A 24,022-nucleotide genomic window follows, 5' to 3' on the forward strand; every position below is an offset into this window, starting at 1 on the left:
CTCAACCAACGGTGAGAACATCGCCAAAGCCACAAGGCCCTTATATTGATCGAGATCGCAAAAAAGAGAGGTAGGGGAATAAGAAATCTATCGCTTCCCCAAAACCCATCGCCTCCCGGATGAATCACGGCCCCCCTTAAGGTCCATTATTCAGACATTATTGGCAAGTGCTCGCATTGACTTAATTGGACGACGTGTGTGTAACTGCCAACCCCTTGGGCTGGCCAGCACCGAGCCTAAGCCAATCCGCCTAATTGATCCGAGCGAACGGTATTAGTCACTGCACGTGACTGGTGATGAAACTGGTAAAAGTGTAGTAAGCGGGGGTACAAAAACACAGATGATTTTGAGTGCCAATCCACCTTACCGATCACAGCCGGTAAAGGCCAGAGTGTCAAGTGTCTCGTAAAGATTATCCTAACATACTGTCCAATGGTGCGGAAGTCGACAATCGCAAACGCTAAGCGGAGTGCACAATGATGCATTACCTGCAGAAATGTTACCCCTGGATTATGATCAAAGTCGGCCAATGCCCAATTCTTGGATGTCTTTGAAAGGTTATCCCGAATGATTCGCATGTAGAATGGGCTATTTGAAGATTGACTGCCTCCCCGATGCATTCAGAAACCAGTCATAAATCGACAGTGGCGAAGCGAGGTACAGTACACGTGTTGTGATAATCAGGTGGAATTTGAGCATTTTCACATCCATGTTATCAAAGCTAGCTAAGGCCCGAATATCAGATATCTGATAACTTTTCAAAATGTTTTTTGAAATAAACTGGATATTATTGAATGATGCTGGGTGGTTGTTGCCATAAGTTGTTCAACTACCCTTAATTTCTTCTTAAAGTTGCCTTAAATGAGATAGGACAAACAAAAATGACTATAAAGCTCGTAGATCTCCTTACTGAATCGATGACGACAGATTGGCAAGACAGATTGGAACGTACATTTTCGTCCGAAAAGGCAACATGGGCCACCCAAAGAGAGATGAAAGAATGGAAGCAAAAGAATGACTACTCCTAGGAGACTGAGTGGGATTGATCGTCTTTCTGCATCAGTAGCGTCCAAAGCTAACATGCCTCAGTTGTTTGGAGATTCACATCACTCTATTCCTGCCAAAGAGTGTGCTGTTCTTTCCAACTTGTTTAAAGATGAGTTCGGGTTAACTTTGTAGAAGGTCAGACCAAGTAAGGAGAAATGCTCTCAAACCTTTTTTTTTTCCTTGGCTCCTCGTTAAAATGTAAGCAGAGAATGATGCAGTACACAAGGGTCTCTGGGGCCAAAAGAGACTTCTTCCCAAATAAGGACAAATCCAAGTACACGAGGAACAGAGTGTGTCTGTATGCGATGGATAAAAATTGTCAGACCAGAGTGCTAATACGTCAAAAGAACTACAGGGTGTGCGGACTGATTTTCGTCATCGCTTTCCAACTCGAGTGCAGCGTTCTAGTCGCTCTTTCCAGCACGCCACAGTTCTGAATTTGCCACACGGTCGACGAGTACCCTTGTATTCGCTCCCGTCTGGGGACGTACGAGTGCAGAAGAAAGAGAGCCAGATATTAATAAATAAAAGCGGGAACGAGGAGCTGAGCTCGTGTGTGAACGCCTGCTGTCAGGTCCTTCTGTCAGTGTGAAATATTGCTGATCCGGCCACACTTCCAGTGGGGAGGTACTCATAATGATTCAGTCCTTGCGGGGGTTTCCAAATGTCATCCGTCTCGCCTGCCTCCAGTGTGCCGGTGTCCTCCAGGAAAACGCCTACCACATCAGGAGATCATATTTGGAGGTTGAAAGGGTTAAAGGGAGGTGTCGGGAAAGGTTAGCCAATGAACACCGTACTACAAGTCAACATCTGTTGGATTCAGTCAATTGGCAGTGGCGTGACAGGTGCAGTTGATTGATGATGTCAAAAAATTCAGGCATCAAACTCAACTAAAGCTAAAGCTGAGCTCCGGCAGTTCAAAATGTTTCCGCAGAGCTGAGAGACTAGACGATACTACCTTGAAGTACCAATGTCCCAATTTGCAAGTTTTTCAAGTTCCAAGCCGTCTGTCGATCAATTTTGGGCCTGGTGTTGCTCACAGAAATGTGGCTTACGAAAGTACACTAATGCTAACCATTAATGTGAAAAACGGACTAACAAAGCTAGCATTGATATTGCGGTGGTCATAAACTGAGCAAATGATTTGATTCAAGGTCATGAAAGGAAACAAATTCACAAGTTCATGTACCACTGTATTACTGTGAGTAATGTTGGATGCTCTATTTGTTTTTATTGCCGGGTTTGTGCTTAAGTGCCAGTTTGATAGTTTCAACAACCGCAGGGGTTAAGGCTGTGGAAAAAGTTGCGGCTTCCAACTCGGAACTTTACGCTACTTATTAGTGCCCATGTAAGTGATTTACTCCATTGGGACAAATTGTTTAATGTGCAAGCGCCCTATTACCTCGAACGAGAAAAGGGCCGCATTGCGGACGTTAATGAGAGGCGTCAGAGATCACGGCTAATGGGCCACATTCCAACTCTTTTCACCGGCACGCTTGACCCTCTCATGCACCCACGCTGCTCCCACACTCCGCGAATCAATAACCCCGGCCGCATGAGGGGAGACTCCCTGTCACAAGCTCCTCAGCCAGTGAGAAAATCAATGGGGAAAAAAAACGGGGCGCATGCGTCCAGGAGCTCAGGGCCCATTTGGTTTTGTTCCCGTTTACCAGCCCAGGACGATATTCTAACAATGAGTGAAATTGTGGGATAGGAGAAATGCAAACACGTGGAGAGCTGTGATCATATCTGCCTGCCTTCCAAAAATGGATGGCAGTAATGGATAAGAAAAGCATGAATGTGTGAATAGTCAATGCTAACGCTAAATAGCATCTTTGTTGTGGTACTCACATATACGAAAAAACAGGAATTTAAGTCATATGTACCTTATGCTGTGCGAGGCCCCGCTAATATTAGTGCCGTACCGATGAGCCGATAGGAACCAATTAAACTTGTACATCAAGGCACCACTGTAAATACATTTCAATCCACTGATGAGTTTTTAGTATTATTAGCATTATCATTATTACACTAGGTCTACGTGTTTTCAGCAGGATTTTCACACAGGAGCTTTCCGTCAATTTGCAGCATAACGCAGAGCTTCTAGTATGTGTAAACGGTGTGGATGATAACTATGTACATTGCGATGCGTCATTGTTTCATTACATTTGCATAAACAAGACATCCCCCCCCCCCCCCAGCGTACCAGGGCATTTGTATTCATGCAAGGCAGCACTCTCAAAATATAGGACAAACACACTCCAAGAATAGATGCTTCCTAGCCAAAGCGTATCCCTCTCATTCTGCTCACAACTCGAAACCTACTGATTTATTTGCCTTTCAATTTTGGTTTCCTTTGCAATACGTTACGCAAACAGGCAGAGTTTGGAATTTCGTCGATTTTTCCCTCCGTTCACCAGAATCACGTCTCATCGCCGACTGCATTCAAGGGCTCATCTCATACTCGGGGCCGAGCAACAATTTAATGGTATTGATCGGACGCCTGTTTAACAAAAACCCTTTTCATATGTTGTCTCGTAATGAGGCTGAACAACAGAGCCAACTGCGGTTGGTTGGATACGGTCGGGTTAAAGGATCACAGTTTTGCTACAGAACTAGTATAGACCTTAAAGGGCATTCCAGATATGGTAGCTTCAATAATTCAAATATGGCTTTCAATGTCTACCCAAAGACCCAACAGAACAGAAACCCCCAAGCACCCCAATCACGTTATGTTTTCTGTCTATGAGAAGCGACACACTGCCACAACAAGACATCAAATTAAGAGCTTCAAAGCAACCTTGACACGTTGCGCTCCGGTTGCGCTTTTCCCCACTCAAACGCATCCCGGGAGGCGAACGAAGCGCTTCGCCCAAGCCACAGCACCTGCCACACACGTGGTGCAAAAGATGTCAAAAATGTGTCTGCTAAAGTACAGCGGAATCGTTTCTCGGCCTCCAATATTAATGAACGCGGGCAAAAATAGAACCGCGTTCTTCCTGTGATGCAACATCAAAAAGGGCACTTTTTTTTTCTACTTATGCTCACATTAGGTGGAAAAATGGAAAATTACTGAGCCATTTGTGACCAAAATCCCAAAATACCTGATACTGAAAGGTTGAAAGGTAAGACTGCTGGGCATTCTAGCCAAGCACCGCAAACTAACCATCAGCTCGTTAATATTTGATAGCCAGTCACAAGACACCTCTCATTAAAAAAAAAAAAAAAAAACACAATCAACAACAAGCGATCGAGGAAATCTTCCAGAACGTCGTGAGGACGATCCGTCTTCAAGAGGCAAATCGTCGGCGAGCAAGCGTCTTGATACGCGTGGCCTACATAATGTTGGCAAAGTCACATGGCTGCGGCGACACTGCAGTCATTTGTTACTGTCCTTTTAATCACGCTAATGGAGGCCCCTTTCCTTTCCTGCTGCCTCTCCTCTGCCTGAACACACACATGCAACCAACCAAATCATTGAACGCCTCCTACGCAATATTAATACAATAAGTGGACTTTTTTTCTTTTTAGTTTGAAAAAATTGTTATGCGGGGACATAATTACCGCTCACATTTTTTTTTTGCTCACCCACATACAGTCCCCTCCCAAAAGTATTGGAACGCCAAAGTCAGTCCCTTTCATTTTGTTGTATACTGAAGACCTTTGGGTCGACATGTTCGATGTCCAATGTTCAGCCGTTTCTTTCTTTTTCAGCACATGCCAAATTGTTGCATTGCCTACGCCCAATGTTTGTGCAATAGCTCTTATCGATTTTCTCTCTTCTTAATGTGTTTGCGTTTCTCCCATTGACAGCTCTCTGTCCTTCATGTTAGCTTAACAGCAAATGCCGTTTTCACAGGTGAAAGTCAAAGCCAAAAACAAGCGCCATCTAATGTTTAATCACTCAATGGAAAAGGCAACACCTGAGCAACTAGAAACACCCATCACTCACATCTTCCAATCTTTTCAAGTTGAGTTGAGTTTTGATCTGAAACCCAAATGTCTTGGACATACAAGAAAAACAAAGGAATTGACCTTGCCCTTCCAATACTTTTGCAGGGGACTGCAAGTGAAACACTCACTGCTGAAACGCTCTCACACAATGCGGAAAATCTTATGTACAAACTACTGAATGCTACTGAATTATTTTCTCTACTGATACACACACACACCACTTTGTACACTGCCGCAGCCATATCAGCACATAACGACGTACAGTACAAACATAAAAGGAACATGAGATGCTGGGGTAGTGCCTCAAATTAAGATGTAATTCTCATGACGTTTTTTCCTCGAGTGCCACACTTGATTAGTATTCTGCCTCCGACTCTGCTTTCGTTTCCTTTCACCCTGCGAACGTCCCCGGGGGGGTTGAACCCGATGCATGTTAAGCGGTCGGCCTTCAGGAGTCTCGCCGCCTGGGGGTTTCCGGAGCCAAACAAGCGCACCGGTAGTTTAGAAGAGCCGAGAGGGACCCTTTTAGTATAGCCGCCCACCCGTGTAAAAAAAAAAAAAAAAAAAAAGATCAATCTCATGAATTTGCCAATAGGGAGTCGTTGGCCCATCAGCAGAGACGCAAGCAGATAATGAGAGAAATGGGGGAGGGAGGACACCGGAGTGAGGAGTACATTTTCAAAGGTATTGAAGGGAGATTGTGCGAGCATGGGAGGACGGATTAGGGAAAACAAAAGAGCAGGTGAGCTTTGATAGACGGAAGGACGGAGCACGAACATCAATGTCAACTTAGATAAGAAAGAGCTAAGCGAGCGAGGCGAGAGAAGAGAAATGGACAATGTTTTTTTGGTTTTTTTCCTTTCTTTCTTTTTTGACTTTCACGCTATGCATCCCGCATCCGAAAGCCGACGGCGCATTCCGGCTGCAGTGGAGCGAGGTACATGTTTGGGTTCTTTTGTCAAGGGTGAGCGAGTCCCGGTAAGGTAGCGACAAGGGAGATTGATTGGGGAGCCCGTCCTAAATTTGAGGTCTGGTACAGCCCCAGGGTGATCTCTACACTAGCAGCCAGTGTGGTATGTAAATGTCATCGAAGTCAACGGAGCGAGAGTGTGTCTGTCTCTGTTGGTTTGACAGGACATTGCGGGTCAGGTGCATTTCTCAGCTGTGTCGCTGTCAGTGTGAACACGCATACTTCTGATGTATGTCAATTGAAGAAGACTCAGATGCACCTCAGCCAAACTCACATCCACTGGATCACAGCTAAATGACGAGGTTCAGGTTAAGGCTTTATTTTAAAAAAAAAAAGAAAAGAAAAGAAAGACAAACCAATACTGAAGTACGAAAACGGTTCAAATGCGGGGCTGAGTGGGAAGAAATAGAGTGTTCCAGGAAATCTCTCCACCCATCCTGAGGATGGGTACAACCTGGAATGGTCACAACAGACAATTTTAAGACCTTAATGAACTGAACATGCGTTGGGCTGAACCAGGAGAAAACCCGAGCTTCTCATTTTACTTCATCTACAGCAGGGGTGTCAAAGTCAAATGGACGGAGGCCAGATAAAAGATTTTGCGACAAGCCGAGGGCCGGACTGATAGAATGTTCATTGAAATGTTTTAAAATGTCCAGATCGGATCAGGTCCTTCACGCCTGCTAATGATGTCACGCTTTATGTTTCTGTAATATATTTCTTTGCCTCTATGTTTGTCACCCCCATGGCTGTTGTGTTTTTATGTTCGGAGTTACTAAATAAAAAATAAAATAAAGTACATTACTGCTACTTTTGTGAGGTAGCTCGTACGTTACTTCCGCTTATGACCCGAGAAGAAGCCGCTGCCCGTCTTGTGAAACAAGATCAGTGGAACGTTTGTGTTTCTCCTGCCAAACTGGAGAAAATCTTATAGTTGACTCGGGCTGCAAGATTGTATGAACTGTACATAATGTGAAGTAAAACGGAGAGGATCATATGATTGGTATGATGTCTCCAGCTGACTCTATTTTAGAGTGGCAAGGTATGGATGTGGGTGCTCCTGTCAGAGAACACAGGCCCGTATTCCACTTGACACGTCTATTTATTGTGGTCTGCAACAACACAGACAAAGAATAACATAGCAGCATCATCCAATGCATATCCATTAGTTAACAATATGCCTAAACTGTATAAAGCAATTTAACAGCCAAACAATACATACAATACACATTCACATGTTACATCACTAGAATAGTAAGCATACTAGCCGAAATAACTAACTAGTGTTCATCAACGTGACATCACTCACGAGAACATATCTAGGCTATTATGTACAGCAGTTACCTGACACGAACTTAAATGATTAAACTCACCTTCTAACATTTACACACAACAACAAATGTGGTGAAACACGGGAAATCTGCAACTATTGAGTTTGCTGGCACAAACAAACTACTAGCTAGCTGTGTCAAAGGAGGAGAAAGAAAAGAAACCACGTCTCTCGCTATCAAAACTTAGCGCTCGAGGAGCGTTCAATGCCTGCTCACAGTGTGGGACATCTCAGTACTACTTCGAAACTCAATGAAAATATCAAATGCCAACAATTACCAATAGTAAAATGTGAGATTTCTAACCACATCTAACCCGCGGGCCTTGACTTTGACAAATGTGATCTACAGTATTTGTATGCAGCTACGGTTGTTTTTAAAGTGCTCTATAAATAAAGTGGAGTTGAGAAGAACGTACAAAGGATTCCAAACGGTAATCGTGAGGCGGGCGTGCTAACCGGGGCTGTTCAGCCCACAAGGAAAAAATAGCAGGTTTTACTTACTTTACTTACTATTTGGTCAAGGGTATCTGGCAACTGTTAGCGTGGTTAATAATAAGGCAACTGGAGAACAAGGTATCACAGAGACAGCACAAAACTCGAGTTTGAATAATACTAATCCAAAACAAACTTGTCAGTGTTAACTTCCACCCCAACCTCTTTGCCACCATGTTTAGGTTCTCGCCAAACTCCATCCCTTGTAAAACGCTGTTGCAAGTATGTCATTCTGCAAAGATGATCTTGCTCAGAGAGAGGGAATAAGCAGCGTTTTGGACTTAAAGTACCCCGAAGCGCATTAGCATCAGCGCTAGCTATGGCAATCATGCTTTTAGCCAACCCAGTTTGTCAGAGGACAGCATCATCCTTTATCGGTACATTTCGTGTTTCCCAAAGGACTCTGTGAAGCCGGTGATATTACTGAGGAGCGCTGAGCCTTATTAAATTCCCAAGCATATTACTAACTCTCTCAGTGGCGTCGCTCAAACGTTCGCTGATTATGTTTCTCACTCTCTTCATTTGGTTGCACATTCGACTGGAGCTCAACGCGCCTTTCTCAAATTCCCTTTTTTGAGAAGACAAAGGATTGCTCCCCAATCTTATATGCCTCACTCTTTCCTCGTTTCCAACTTTGTATTATTTAAGTTTCATGCTCAAATGTGGATGATGCTTTGCAGAAATCACATATGGGGAAATATGAGAGGAGCAGTTGAGTGAGGGACTGTGGTGGTGGTAGTGGTGGTGATATTCATGAGGCTTAGCTGTTTTCTAGTTTGGGGGCAGACGCTTTATCAATGGATTGTAGAGTTTGTGTCTCTAAAGCAGGGTACGCACATTTGATGTTTTGACATCTTAATCCAGTTTTGAAACATGACAATGATCGGCATATGTGCTTACTGTTCTTTTCAGGCTGACACAATATAGAAAAGAAGCATTACTCAGCACACCCCAAAGCACGGGATAACAGGGTTATCTTTGAGACAGCTGACAACCATGAGACGATGACCAACATGTTTTTGGTAGAACCAAGAATGACCTGCGAGAGGTTGCATAGTGCCATCCGGATGGAAAATGCAAAGAAGACAGAGTAGTAATGCACAAAAGAAAATCTGTTAGGTTGTCTGGTCAAGTCAATTTTATTTATATAGCGGCAATTGCCAATTCAGAGTCATCTTTTCTTGAAGCGTGTCAAGAAACACACGCGCAATACATTAAAGGGAACCAACTTGGCAACAGAGGAAAAGAAGAGCTCCAAAGAAAAGATCTCAAAGAGAACCCAGAATCTGTTGCGTAACCGTCTGCCGGCCGATTGGCTTATGATGGAGAGAGTGAGTAGGGGGATGAGAGAACAATGGGCAGAACAACAGCCCTTACTGTGATAATGACAGTGTGATTGCAAACTCTTGTCTTTTCCAATGTTAGCGAATGACACTCTAAACGTACTCAACAACAGGCTGTGAGCACCAAGCGCACAAGCTTCCCGATTGGCTATTGTCATGCTTCACGTCACAATCACGAAGGCCGTGGCGCAGCCAGCTGGACTCAGTGGTGACCGCACACAAAGATTTGCCATCCGACAGGTTTGCCATCTACAATTGTCGTCAGTTTTCCAAACAGATAGGGGAGGGGAAAAAAACAACATTTTTAACATACCCCACACCGTATGATATCACTGCAGATAATCTTTTAGAGAAATCTGACAATCGGGACTTTGATCAAAAGGAAGGCAAAATGCCCAAATTTGCCCTGTGGTCACTATGTTGAGGAGAAGCACCATTTTTGAGCGATAACACTGTGTGTGTGTGTGTGTGGCAGCTTGATGAAAATTTGATGTACCTTGTCTTAACTGGGCAGTGCTATGCAGTCTCTTGAGGATTCCAAAGAACTAGCCCAAGGTGAGCTACACAATAGACAAAAGCCGGTGGCAGGTATTCAGAGAAAACGGTAGGACATCTGGCGCTCATGAAAGACCCATCAGCTCGGTCGTCGGATCAATGGGAATAAACATTTCCCACAACCCAGAAGCGTTAGAATCAAAGATGGGGGACCGGGGGGGGGGGGGGGGGGTTGGGGTGATGTAGACTTTAGAAAAGGGGAAAAATCAATTGGTCAAGAGCTTCACCGAAAAGGGGCTATGGGGGGGATGCATAATAGAACAGGCTTTCTGTGCTTACCCGGAAGAGGAGGAAAGACATTAGAAATGTGACACGGTTCATCATGTCCTATCATTGCAAGTATTTTGACACAAAATTAAGGTGCCAAAGGGAACATCACCTCGGACCCTCTAGGACAGTCATGCTCTCAACAATGCCAAATTATTCTTTCGTTACGACACATCTACCTGGAAGGAGCTGACCCACCCATTATTTGAATCTCTTTCTTCCAATCTATTTCCCAAGCCGCCTTTTGTTGTTTGGAAAAGGGATCCGCTCAGTTTGAATTGACTGGTTTTGTCAGTGGGAATCAGCTCGGGGAAAGAGATGGGGGGGCGGGGGGGGGTGGATTCGCCGGGCGGCTGCTGCTTTGATCTCACCGACAGACGGTGTGAAAAATACATTTCAGAAAGGATATTCGCCCGTGATGGGCCCACCAGAGTGACAAATTGGGCCTCCAGTGCTTTGAATAATACACTGTGTATGACGCGCTGGCGTCAGTTTGATATTGCCTGGATAACCTGCCTGGTGAGCCGAGGTATGTGGATTGAAAACACAGTATATTCAGAAGAAGAAGCAAATGTAAGTCACACGCTGTACCTATAAGCAGAATAAAAGATTCCCATGTCAAAAATAAAGGAAAGGCCATGATCAATTCCTTAAAAAGACGGATTTGAGTGTTACTTTTTTCTGTCAATTACATACCTGGTTAGCAAAACTGGTTTTGTAACGTTGGCTCTGGATTTTTTTTCTGCCTTATTCGACCCCAATCTCTTACTCAATGAAGAGTTCAACCACCCTTGATTTTCTCTTTGTATTTAGTCTTTATCGCCACACGCAAATGTTGGAGAGAATGAATTTCACAAAGGTGTAGAAAGTACAGGTCTCCGCTTTGAAATGTGAGGAGTAACAGTAAAGAGTAACAGACCGGGATTATAGCAGAGGACCCTCTTCCTCTCGTCTCCAGTGGATTGAAAAATGGAGTTGATTCAAAGTTACGCAGCGAGCCTCAAAGACAGCCAGCGAACAGGGAAGGTGACAGCTCGGCAGGAAATCTAATGCAGCATTCCTGGAGGGGACAAAGTGTGGCCGATTTATCCATAATCCAGGACACCTTGGCGTTATCAGGCTGTATCGCTCAGCGAGCTACAAAGCCTGGATAATGTTTTAAGGCTCTCGAGAAATCAAAGATCCCGATTTCCACTGAGTGCAATTTTTAGAATAGGCCCGGTGATAGTTGACATGTTTTCCACCAAGACTGCAAATTAAACTGATGATCAGATGACTTTGGAAGTACCGCGGGAAGCCTTCACGCGCTTTTCCGGAAGCCTTCGTTCGGCGGAGGGTTTGAAACAACAAGGGCACCCTGGTCAGACTCAAGGATACATGTGAGATGAACCTATTTGCTGACTGACACATCCTTTTAGCGCTTTCATCAGCGCACAGTCGACTGATGCGGTTTATTTTCAACTTTCTCCGTTGGCACCGGGCCTTGAGGGAGCCTGTGTGATCATTTTTTGGGTTACCTGGGGCAAGTGTCATCTAATTACAATATCTGAACAGATGAGCCTTTTAAGCGCAAATAAGATGTGAGGAAAACAGAAAAGAAGCGAGCGGAGACACATTTTCCCAGCTGATTTTGAACCTGCAAAACAATTTTGGGGGTAGAGCACAAATGTTTATCGGCACCTCTGCGCCATTTACCGGGACCGTGGTTTATAGCCTCGTCATAAAGAATTAATGTCTTTATGAATGTAATTCATCACGCAGCACTCATCTTTGTGCCTTAGTTATAGCCGTGTATTTCATACAATGCCAATGGTCATAACTCCTTTATGTTAACCATATCAGATGTCACACATCGCATTTTTTTCCCCATGACTCATCGTCATTGATTCGGATGGTTTCAACCGCACGACTTGCCGGAAGCACAATTGTTTTTTCAAGTTCATTTTCAAGGGACGGTTTCATCGAAATTACAGTTTGACAAATAACCATAAAAGTGGCTACCGCGCGAGAGAACCTGGGCAAGAGTGATAAGAGAAGCAGTGACTTTTTTTTTGGGTGACGAGAGCAGTTTTGGGACGTAATTTGCACAAACACGCACACAGACACACACACACAAGCTAAAGAGTAGCGCAGAAAGCCCTACCATTTTCTAAACACACCGCTCCTTCATGCATATTGTGTTTGTCTTCGCAAATGAAAGTGTGTCTTATTGTCTGTGGCTGGCAAACAAAAAATGCGCTCACATTGCAAGGTTCATTCGGCATCTTGAACCGAGAATGTCGGTTAGCCAATGCAAATCTCATATGAGTCTTTCGAATAAAAAAAGTCTCAGGATAAAAACGAGAGGTATTTGATGATCATTCTCTTCTTCTCTTTTTCATTTCTATTTGACCCTGACCTGCACATTTTGGGGTACAGCATGACATTCAAATGATTCTTTCAGATAAGCTAAGCTAAACTAGCTACACACAGACAAATGGGCCAGATTTGCGGATTTACCCTGTCTCGCAATCAAAGTCAACAAAGTCCCGATTGTCGGTGTCTCTGAGACGACCGCAAATGCTTAGCACTGGAGTTTGCCAACAGTGGCCATTTCCTTCGATTCCTTCTTTGCCTTGTGCTCTTTCTCCTGCAGTATATTTTCTGACAGTCTGGAGGCCGTGTAGCACCGCACTGCCTCACGTGTTTGCTCAGTCAACTCGGCAATTGGCAAAATGTTTCTCATAGGGTGTGGTGCGGAAGACAACAATAGACACAGAAACACAGCAAATTCCCAGCCCGGCATTAACGCCGTCAATTAACGCCGTTGCTCGGTGTGCGCCTTCAAAAAGGTCACCCCTCCTCAAGACTCACTTTTTGTTCACGTCTCCCCACGCCGCCTGTCTGCCGTCACTCCTTTAATTGACTGACAAATGTCTCGGTGTGGGTGGGAAGACGTTTGCTCTTTTTATGTGGATTGTCTGAACCCGCTGAGAAGCTATTACTAATTTAGTAGCCACTTTTTCTTTTCCTTTCTGCTTTCTTCTCTCAGGAACCTCCCACAACTTATTGTTGCCCCTCGGCCGTTCTTTCTTCTTCGTTGCGCCGGCCCCGTTTCCTGGGCTGACCCCCCCCCAGGGGCTGCCTCGTGTTGCCTATTCATCCACCGCCGATGCGTGCCCGCCCCCTCTTACTCTTTGATGACGCGGGACCCTCTGTCACTGGGGAACGGGGGAACGGGGGATCGGGGGATCGTCACACACAGGGGAGACGCGCCTCAGCCGTAATGATTTGCCAACATCCACCTAAGGAATGCCTCAGGGCTTGCCGGCCATTTGTGTCCACCTCACTTCCATTTTTGGGAACAAATCTAGCTGTATTAAACTCCCAAGGGTGTGGCTTGTGTCTGATTTTGTCATATACGAAGTGCGAGTACTTTAGCCACCTCTGAAAGTGCAAATGTGAAGTGAGGGGCAAAGGTTGCCCGAACCGCTACCTCTCGCCTTCGCCCATCTCCATCTATCGCTCGTGAGGCTGTCTGGTTTCCGGCAGCTGCTTTTTGCGGGATAAATATTTCATTTAGCTCTCATGGCGTCTTCAAGTAATCTGTACGACACGCAGCAATGTACACTGTCATCTCGCCACTGATTGCTCCGCCGCGTCAAATAGATCCATCTGAGCGCTAAGGCCTTTGATGATGGGTTCGAGGCAATCGCCAGCCCATTTCCCAAGCTTTGTTCTCAACAAGGCCTCCACTCGTGCGTTTTCCACTCAGTCCGTTATTACTCTTTGCCCTCAAATCCGAAACATGTGGAGGCGTGTAAATTACATTTGGAGGTTAAAGTGTTTATAAGCTTTCTTGGGAATTGGGTGGAGATGTAGTGAATCTAATTATCTGGCCCAAAAGACAGGACTTGGTTGCAACAGCGAGGGGTTCACTGCTATTCACAGATTGACGTTTTTTTCCGTGGAATCTAATCGAATCTGAAAAATTCACCTCTTCATGCTTCTTTGTGCGCTCTTTGAAAGGGCCCTAACATGCCAACAAAGTCCTGTCTACGTATGAATGTAGTACTGTTATTGGTGTCAGGGAATACCAAAATTGACACTTGGCTTTTAAAAAATTATTTGTGTCTGCAATTAAGAAAACAAACAAACAAACAGTGAAGGGTTCACTCTAAGTCCCCAAAAATATCCGGCCTAAAAACGGGACTCTGTTTTCATAAAGCGAAACCTCAAACTGTCTACCAGGAGTGAACGGATTGATAAGACGTTGTATGAGAACACATTTGTGAACGTGCCAGGATTTATTCGTGCGATCTCTCGTCAAAGTCAGACCTCCTCTGTCCCCGATCCTTCCTCCTCGAATCCTGTCTCCGCAACTCTTCTTTTTCCGCTGCTCTCTTTTGGCAGTGTGTTTGGCCTATGACGGCCCAGAGGCAGCCATGCTGTCTTCTCCGTTCAATCTGCTGCTTCGCCTCTCCCAGGCCTTGACCTCGCTACACTCACAGCATTGTCACTCTCCTTTAACTCTCCTTCTCTCTGTCCTGGCAGTGTCGCCCTCCGTTTCTTGTGTAGCCATAACTGAGGGCCTGTGTAGCAATAACTGCCGGCCGGCCGGCCGCGAGAAGGGACGCTCACCACGAGCAAAGGTTTCTGCAGTCATATGAATTCAGTTGCCTCCATGTTTTGCTTTCGGTGCAGCCGAAACAAGGCGAAAAATGTCACTCTTGTGACAATACCGGTTTACGCCAATGCTTCATCCCTCCACCGTTGCAACCTCTCCTGGTTCCCGTTTCGGAACTGAAGGAGGGCAAATGGGCTGTGTTGTAGGCCATTACGAATTTACCGGCTCCCCTCGGCTGAAAGCACTTCTTACCCCGAGCGATAGAGATATTCTCTGGCTCGCAAATAGGGGCTGCGCCCCAGGGGTAAAACCTGCAACCTCCCTCCTTAGCTTGTCTTCTTCGTGGTGTAGTGAGGCTTGCGACCCCACTCGCATTGTGTCATCGAACGCTTGATTGTGCACGGGACAAAAGAGCACTTTCTGCAATGCTGGTCCTCCCAGGGCTTTTCTTTGGTATTGTTTGCCATGGCCTGATTATTGAATGCGGTCTTGATGGAAGCAGCCTTGAAAATCCACTGGAAATTCCAACTTAGTACAGGGGGTCCTTGGTTTACCAAGTTCCCGATAGTTGATTTGAGGTTACAGATGGCCTGGAACGAGTTTGCACAGAGGGCTAAGAATACATTGTCACATGGCACTTTTTGCATTTGATTGGTTTCCATTCATGGTTTTGTTACGTTTTTCATACAAACGGTTATGGAAATTATGAATTGACTACTACTTTAGCGTAGGTTAGTTAGGAACTTTACGTCCCACAATGTCATAACAGTGCAGGAATGCACGGTTAGCGCAGTTGGCAAGGAGCAGGCCGTTTTTTTCAATGAAAAATAAATTCACGGTCTAAAAACGTGTCTTTCAGTCGATCGTTCCTTGAGCAGTGTAAAATGACTTCATGACCGGAAGTGATCGACGTTATCTGGATGTCAGAATGCGTCATTGTGGCCTACAAAGTGGTTTTCACATACCTGTATATATTTACTGTAGTTATGACAATACTACTTTATTCGTATAAGGCAGTGATCAACTACAGCATGTTGCGACTTACGTCACCTAATGTAGGACTGGATCTCCGTTGTAAACTGAGGGTCCCTTGTATTTACATTTATTAAGGTATTTGTGCATCTAGTAGAGCAGATAACCCCTGTTTACTCATGAATCGGCATATTGTATGTTGAAGTGAGTTGAGGAACTTAGTTTAGACAATAGTTGTGCTTTTCCCCCATCTTATGGCCTTTCGGTGCCCACAAACTATGTGCCTCCATTTAGACCGTATGTGGCACAACAATTCAAATTGAATGCTCAAGGGGATTGGATGAGCAATTAGCCACACCGCGGTCGAGAATACCGCCTTGCATTGTGGGTTTAAATGAGAAGGACAATCAGTATCCACTAGTCCCTGTGATGGCTGTCTTTGTGAAGCTGGGAGAAGCGTGTGTGTGTGGAGGGTGTGTGGAGGGGAAGGGGGGTGTCATGCCACCATCCATCATGTCATTGTATTACATCTCCCGATTTTGTCAACTTCTCTCGCCTTTACTTTCTCTCACTCGGCTACTTAGAATTCATTAAGACCTGCGTCGGATCGGCTAATGATAAAAGTGATTGGATTTTTGTGTCAAGTGAAATTGGTTCCCCGAGGCTTCGGCTCCACGTCGACTAGCGATGCTTGGTCAAGCCTTTCCATAATTCCATGGGAAAGGGATTATGAGCAACAGAATGGCACTCGCAAGACCAGCGCTTAGTTTTTACCTTGCCCTCTTCGGTCCTCCCCGCAATCAAAGTCATGTCTACTGCGTAGCTTGGATATTCTACTCCTGCTTCATACCTTCTGTGTGACAAACAGAACAAGTGATTTCTGTTCTGTATTCTTTCTTTTACAGGAGAAAAAGAGCATTAAAAGTAAGCCACGATACCAACTCTTGTTTTGGGCAAAGGCATGCTTGGCTTGGTTTGCACTCCCCGTCGCTGCTTGATTTTCATTTCTCATGCATCCTTTCATGACCAAACTACATCAACATCTCGACAGAACCAAAACCAAAACATTCATCTATGACTTGTCCACTCGGCCAGTGATGCGTCACAGACGACTACCTTCCCGCTTAGTTTTTAAAAAATATTTTTTTTATTGTCAGCGACACCAGGAAGTCTTTTGAAGCGACTCATAATACAATAGCTAATCTTGAGGCCATCGCTAAGACAGGTAATTGGTTAAAACCCTAATTAGTGGATTAAAGAGAATACCAGGACGCTTGAGCCACACAAATCTGTAAAGCTACTTAGATCAAGACGTGATTGCCAGCTGTCAATCAGCAGATAAGGAAGGAGGGCGCTGGTCTCTCCGAAGCACGACCGGGCCCACGTAAATAAAAGTCGAATGGATGTCTTCATTGTTCCTGCCAGCCGCCTCAGCACAAACCCGTTTTTGAAGCATGACATGATTTCAAAGCCTTATTCACGTCACCGTTCTTTAGTTGGAGGCTGCTGTCCAAGCCAGCCGAGTTGTCTCGTTTTTCATTGTTGTGTTGTTACACTTGCTGTGGTGGCATGCATGAAAACAAAACATTGCTTTTATTTATACGAGCTGAGTGCTGTAAGCGGAATAAATAAAAGAAGACGGTAACAACCTCCACATACTATATTTACTGAGGCTGTTAGTCGGGATGCATAATTTCCAATTGTTTATTTTTTAAGTTGACACTTATGTAGTGGAAGGCAAGTCGACTAGTCGCTGATGATGTCATTGATTTTTTTTCCTTTTTTTTTTTTTTTAGTAATTAAAAAAAAAAAATACAGGAGGAGGGAAATGCTTCCAAAAAACATACAAATTAAATGCAAAACTTGACCAAAAGGGGGAAACCTCGTTCTGGAGCACAGCAGCATGTTCTGCATGCAATTTCGCAAACTATCATGTACCTCTTTATATGTGGTGGAATAATTATCCGCCCTCCTTTCACTTTGACAATGTGGGATGAAAAGTTGTTCAGAATCCTGTTTGAACCTGTTTTTTTTTTGGTTCATTTTACCTCGCTTAAAGTTGCGCAATTAGGAAGAGAAGATAAGTGAAATCAAATAAGGTGATGGACGAATTTAATTCAGCACATGTAATTTCTTACTGCAAACGGTTCATGTTGTTCATGCCAAAAGTATGTGATTAGTGACAACTTGACTGGATTGCAAGCGCTAATCGTCAAAGTGGAAAAGTCGACTAGTCCAGTGCTTTACAAATTGATCGCAGCTAGTACCACTTCACGAGGGAGCAGTTTTATTCCTACAAATGTGATGTTATTAGAAGTCACTGTAACGTTAACTCGGTGCTTAAAATGAGAAAATAAACTGAAATGATTCAATGAAAAGGTCAAGTTGAAAGTTTTAACACATTTGACTTAAACTACATTATAAATCAGTTCTAAAGATTGAATGTGAACAGATTGTAATTGAAAGTTAAATACAACAGCGCTGAGCTGTAACATGATGCAAAGTTTGGACATTTAACTCAGTGATTCTTTCAAGTAGCATCGGGCTAGCCTGCGCAACAGCTCCCATACACATCAAGGCAGATTCTCGCATCGGCACTCGCACTGTCAACACTTTACACAGTCAAGTGTTAGATATCTACAGTTCCCATTCATCAAAGAATATCCAGCGCTGGCGAAAAACAAACAAAACGCCCTGACGCCTCTCTGTTCTCTCTTCATCCGCAGACTCGCGGCCTTTGCCTGACGTAGCCATGACCGGCAAGTGCACCCGGGAATGCGACGAGTACGGCCACTCGGACTCCTGCTGGATGCCTGTCCGCACGTCGCCCGAGCGCCGGCCATCCAAGTCCACCACCACCCCCCAACAACCAAAGCTTTCCACTTTCATGAGCGGCAACAGCAGCAGCAGCAGCAGCAGCAGCAGCGGCGGCGGCAGCAGCCAAGAGCAGCCCGGCAGCCAAGAGACCCTGGCCATGGCCACCATGGCCAACGGAGACCCCGCCGCCGGCCACATGCTGGGCGACCGCAATTGCAACCTACTTAGTAAGAAGATGGCTTCTTCTTCCTCCTCCTACGAGGCCTTCGGCTCGCCGTCTTACGGTTCACCTCCGTATGGCTCGCCCGGCGGCGGGGAGGAGACGCTGGGCCACCCCACCGAGGAAATCCCAATGGCGCCCGCTGGGGAGTACAAGCCCACCTCCTGTGGCACCCTGACGCGGCGGGAGGTGTACCTGTAAGCTGACGCGACTTCTGGGCCAGAAATTTGCGGGAAGGAGAACACGACTACGGCTTACGGCTCTAGTTATTTTCACCGCCCCCTTGCGCCGAATGAGGTCGGACTCCAAAGACTTTAACAACAAATATGTAAAGAAGGTGGCCTTTTTCTTTCCTTTTTGTTTTTGTTTTCAAGCGCTACTACTGGGATGTCAATCTGGCGAGTTGGTCTCTTGCAACATGGTCTGCTGCCCGATAGTCCACCTGTAGATTAACCAATTTATTTTCCACACAGACGCGACAGTACATGCATGCATCCACATCCATCGCACACACATTGAGACTCCTCTTAAAAACAAAAAGAAAAAAAAAAGAAAAAAAGAGACTTTCTTTTTCTAAAAAAGTGGCCAACTTTGCTTCAAAGTGTGTCTGGATCTGACTGTTTTATTCTTTTGGGAGCTGGCTGCATCAATATACTGGATATCGGTCCCAACCATTCGGAGCATCCACGGATTGACTCGAAGACCAAACGAACGGAGACGTCGGCAAAGACGAAGCTTTAAAATATGCCGCGCTACGTCTCTTCTGCCAAGACTCTTTGGCACTAGTCATGTCACGGCACGGACGGCGACGTGAAAAATTGTACAGAAACACTTGAGACTAGGTTTCTTTTTTTTTTTTCCCCCTCCTCTCTCTGCTTCTTGGTTATGATTGGTGAGGCCGAGCCCCCTCGCGAAGCCGAGCATCTGGGCTGCAGACCGCGCACCGCTGCGGTTGTCACGCGGCGAGCCCGATTCATGAATTTAACGGGCCCGATATGTTCCCGGTAAGCAAGTGAGCGGAGATTAAAATGAAAAATAGAAAAGCGCCGTGTATACGGGCCGGATGCGCACGTGTATAGGCTACACTGTAGGTAGGACAACAACAGGTTCGTGATGGCGTCCTGTTTTCAAAACAGCTTTTACTTCATCGTGGGACAGACTGAGCAATAAATATCATGATGTATACATTTACCATCAATCAATCATCAGATTTTATTATTTGTTCTTTTAATGATCCCCCCCGCCCAAGCATTCAAAGGTAACACACATGCAACGGTCCTAATAAGCACGAGTTGCCGCTCTCCGGAGTGTATCTTTTGAGCATGAATGTAAGAATCAGCTCAAGAAAACGGAAAACAATCAAAAAGCCGATAATTGAATTTACCTTTGAATCCTTTGTGTTTCATGCCAGACACTGAACTTAAAACATTCCACATGGTGTTTTTAGATTGTCCGTTAAATGAGTAATCTGAAATGCAATGGACCTTTTTTTTTTCGTTTGATATGTTAGCGAAGCCAATGGAATTGAATGGAGTTGCAATTTCTGCATTCTGGCTCTCTATAGTCTGTAAGTACTACTCGTCGTCGGAAAGACAGTGCTCCTATACTTATCAATTGTATACATGAATATTTACTTTTTTACTGCACGCTTTATGGAACTTACTTCGCTTAATGAGAAGGAAGAAGAAGAAGAAAAAAAAACGATAAAACAAAATGTACAAAAATACCCCTGTAACATTGGATTCCACCTTGTTGCTTGCTTACGTTATAACTAATGAAACATTAGCCATGTAGTCCGACTTAGTACATTGGTTTCCCTTTTGGGTACGTCATCATATCACAGAAAGCACTAAATTCTCCCTGTGTTTTAACAATGGATTTCATTTCCATCATTTTGTTAACGACAGCTGAAATTGTAGAGATGATCATGAAATTGTACTCTGTATTTTGACTTTTTTTTTTTTTTTCCCTTTTTCTGGTGCCACTTTGTATACTGTATCGTCTTGAAAAAAAAAAATGATAGAGTGAATGCAAAATTGCAATTGTGCCTTTTTATACCAATGGGTATGATTGAACGGACTGGGGACACATTTCCATACGTGCTGTGGAAGGCTTCCCGGAGGATTCGCCAGTCAGATGTCAGCGAGCCAAACTTGAACTGGGCTCCGATCTGGTGTTGAACTATCCATTCCGAGTGTGGCGCATTACTGAATGATTCCGGGTACGTTCCAAACCTTGCTTGCTGGTAGCTATCATAACGATGTAATGGGTTATTTGTCACGCTGCGCTGATGTACACGCCGCTCGCTCCGCAATTTATCGGCCACATGTGAAATTACAGCAGCTATTACAGATTTGTAAAAGTTGTCAGTACCATCGACTGGGAATGAGACCGCTGAAATTCTCATGCTAATCCCTTTTATTTGTTTGTACTGCGTAAGATAAATTGACAAGCGAGTGTGTAAGACATGAGAAGCTCTTTGCATGAAACAAGCCCTAGGATTGATTATAGAGGCATAGAATGATGAAGTGGTAGTTTGGGGGGATGTTGCTTGGAGACATACAACTGCTAGCTGGGGGGGGGGGGGGGGGGGGGGGGCTACAGGTCAAAACGGTAAATGTGTGATTCCCCTCCAACGCCGCCCGAGGTACGTGCTCAGCCCGAATTCTCGAGTATCCACAACGTGTAACCAGATTTGTAATATTAACCATTGCTATTTGTCCTGCGACTTGGATGTTGATATAGAAATCGAGGAAACCTGACTTATCATCGTTAAATATGAGTCACTATGCACGCAGCTTAGCTGAACATGGCAACGTGTATTGAACGCAAGTCCACTTCTATTTATGAGATATTTTATGTAAGTTAATTTGCTTTTGTACAGGTTTGTGTAAATAAAATCGCTTGTCATTTTTGTCCCTGCAAAAATTAAAATATAACATGGTAAATCTTCACCGTGTCCACGCCTCCGTCCATTTCGCTTCAGGTGCATCCAGCACTGGTAATTGTCAACACCATATGTTACGTTTCTGCAATTGGAAATACACAATTATGTGAAACCTCGTTAAGCCAAAGTATGTATGTTTTTATGCTAAAGCTTACATTATGGGAGACTCAACAATTGAGCAATTTTTGAAAGTGCAAGTGTATATAGGTCCCAAAAAGTATGGTTAGGATGGGTAAAGATTAGAACATGATAGATGTACAAAACTGAAACGGTAGTCAGACATTCGGGTTTGAAGTTGCCATTTTGTGGATAAATTCCATGAAAAAGGGGCATGGAAAGTCAAGAGGGAAAAATAGCTTCCACCAAATGACACCAATTTTGGTGTAAATGTCTGTTTTAACAGGACACATGCAAAACTCTAAATGAGCCATGCCTGAAAGTGACAGCAGCCATTTTGCTTCCAAGCGTACACTGCGGTTAATTCAATGAAACAGGGGCCTGGAGAGAAAGAGAGAGAAAGAAAAAAAAAAAAAAAAAAAAAGAAAAAGCTCCTTGTCACAAGATTCATTGGTCAACGCCAAATTAGGTGGACAAGTCTATAACAACACAAAAAGTCTCAAGGACCCAAGAAAAAAGTCAGCTATTTTGAGTGAATTCCAAGGCTTGTACGTTGACGAACGGCCTCAAAGTTTGTTTGATGATCATTTCCAAATTTCGCCAAGAAAGGGCACAGCCAATGCTGCATAGAGATTTCATTCTCCACAAATTAATAACTCTATAAAAACTGTGGACAAAGCATTGCAAAAGTAATATCATTTCTTCATAACGATGTTCAAAAATGGTTTGCTGAAATTCCTTTCAGAATACAATGGATTTGTTGCACACAGACCTACTGAAGATATGCAAGCCTAAGAGAAAATTCTCTTAATGACCATTTTTAATCAAGCGCCTTGTAAAGACACCACTTCGAAGGAATCTGTTGTTGTTGTTATGCAAATGTCGCTCATTTTCCTGTCTTGTGAAGCATTGTGAATCGCAGGAAAAAGCAGCGGGTAGTGCATTTGTAAGCAGAGAAGTGGGGGGGAATTAAGACAAATTGGAATTAATTTGAATGTTATTAATGTTTGGGCAATGAATACAAATGATGTTTTTTTAAATGAATAAAACAGTGACTGAATCAGATAAATACAATTAAAGTGCAGAAATAGCTCATGGCAGGCATCAGCAATATAACAACAATTGCATAAGAAATCAAACTGCCACCAATGTAGACTGCCCAACTGTAATGACACCTTTCGACAGTAGGGGGAGCTCCGGAGAAGAAAAAGCCAAACACTAATAACCCGTACTCAGACCTCTGCTAAATACAAACAAGCATGATGAGGACAAAACGTCTTATGATCTTCGACCCGGGTCACCTTGAGCATCTTGCCTCCAATATCATTTGCAAACCTGCAATAATTCTTCAATATTGACAGCGTTATTGCCTGCGGGCTGCTCATGAATTTCATTAAGGTGGTCTGTCTCTGTTTTTGGGTGGTAAAGCCAGGCCGGAGACTAACCAAAGAACACCCGAGAGTCATATTTGCTACAATAACTATACCGCATTGTATCTGTGCTGGTTTTCCTTTATTAGACTGTACATCATTGTATCTGACATGAACATGTGCTCATACATAAACAAATAGGCACACTGCAACGACTGATACCTCTGTGATCTTTTAAACCAACCACATGTGGCCACCGAATTTGCAAAGCAACCTTACACTGCAGGTGACACTTCGCTCATGAATAATTCATCATATTTGCATGAGGTATGTAGAGACAAGCCTCAACCTGAAACCTCCGCGTGAGGGACGTAGGCGTTTGCGCCACGGATCAAACCCGAAACCCGGCGCAATCTGTGGGCTGACTCGAAAGGGAGTGGCGACAGTAGCAAGCCAAATATCACTCTGATCATTTATATAGAATACAATTGCAAGCCAGTGTAACATTATGTACAATTTCAACATTAAAACTGTAAATACACTGTAGGGGTGAAAAAACGGTAGGTTACCTAAAGATTAAGATGAATCAAACTTGCCCCTAAATAGAGGTTTGAAAAACAACAATTTGAAAAGACGAAATTCAAATGTATCCCACTTCAAAGTTGAATCCAGCTGATCTGTACTTTGAGAATCACATCTTGAACACCCTAAGATGCTGCCGAAAAGGCACCACGCTAGCAGAGGAGTAGCTTGCGTTAGCCAACAGCCAGTTTGACGGCGAACGGCAGTGTGAGGGTAGATTCCAGTTGATCTGCAAAGGGCAGCCAGCTGATGCACTTTGTGGGGTAAACAATGGAGAAAGCAGGATATTCAACTCCTCCACATGATGCAGAGAAAGCCCCGGATCGCGTTTGGCATCGGTGACTGGCTGGTAATGGTTAGCATCTCAACCTAAGGTCAAGAAGCTAACCAAAGGGAGATTAAAACTTCATGTGCTATGCGTGTATGTTTTTCT

General features: G+C 44.3%; 1 protein-coding gene and 1 long non-coding RNA gene across 7 annotated transcripts in view; one reads left to right on the top strand and one right to left on the bottom strand.

Annotated features, from left to right (window-relative positions):
* The window catches only part of pcdh7b (protocadherin 7b), a 98,292-nt gene extending 77,152 nt beyond the window's left edge, over positions 1-21,140 (top strand). For 2 of the 5 annotated variants that reach the window (XM_086024333.1, XM_086024334.1), the window contains exon 3: positions 18,263-21,140. In XM_086024333.1, coding sequence (XP_085880459.1) covers positions 18,263-18,774 — 512 coding nt within the window. In that variant the 3' untranslated portion in view covers positions 18,775-21,140. Of the gene's footprint in view, positions 1-16,441; positions 16,461-18,262 lie in introns of all 5 variants that reach the window. The other 3 variants (XM_086024335.1, XM_086024336.1, XM_086024337.1) reach the window with 3 other exon arrangements.
* The window catches only part of LOC147150765 (uncharacterized), a 495,403-nt gene that overhangs the window by 290,798 nt on the left and 180,583 nt on the right, over positions 1-24,022 (bottom strand). The gene's annotated exons all lie outside the window — the stretch shown is intronic.

Source organism: Filicampus tigris, chromosome 2 (genome assembly GCF_054856515.1).
Source record: "Filicampus tigris isolate MCC_2025a chromosome 2, RoL_Ftig_1.0, whole genome shotgun sequence".
NCBI lineage: Eukaryota > Metazoa > Chordata > Actinopteri > Syngnathiformes > Syngnathidae > Filicampus > Filicampus tigris.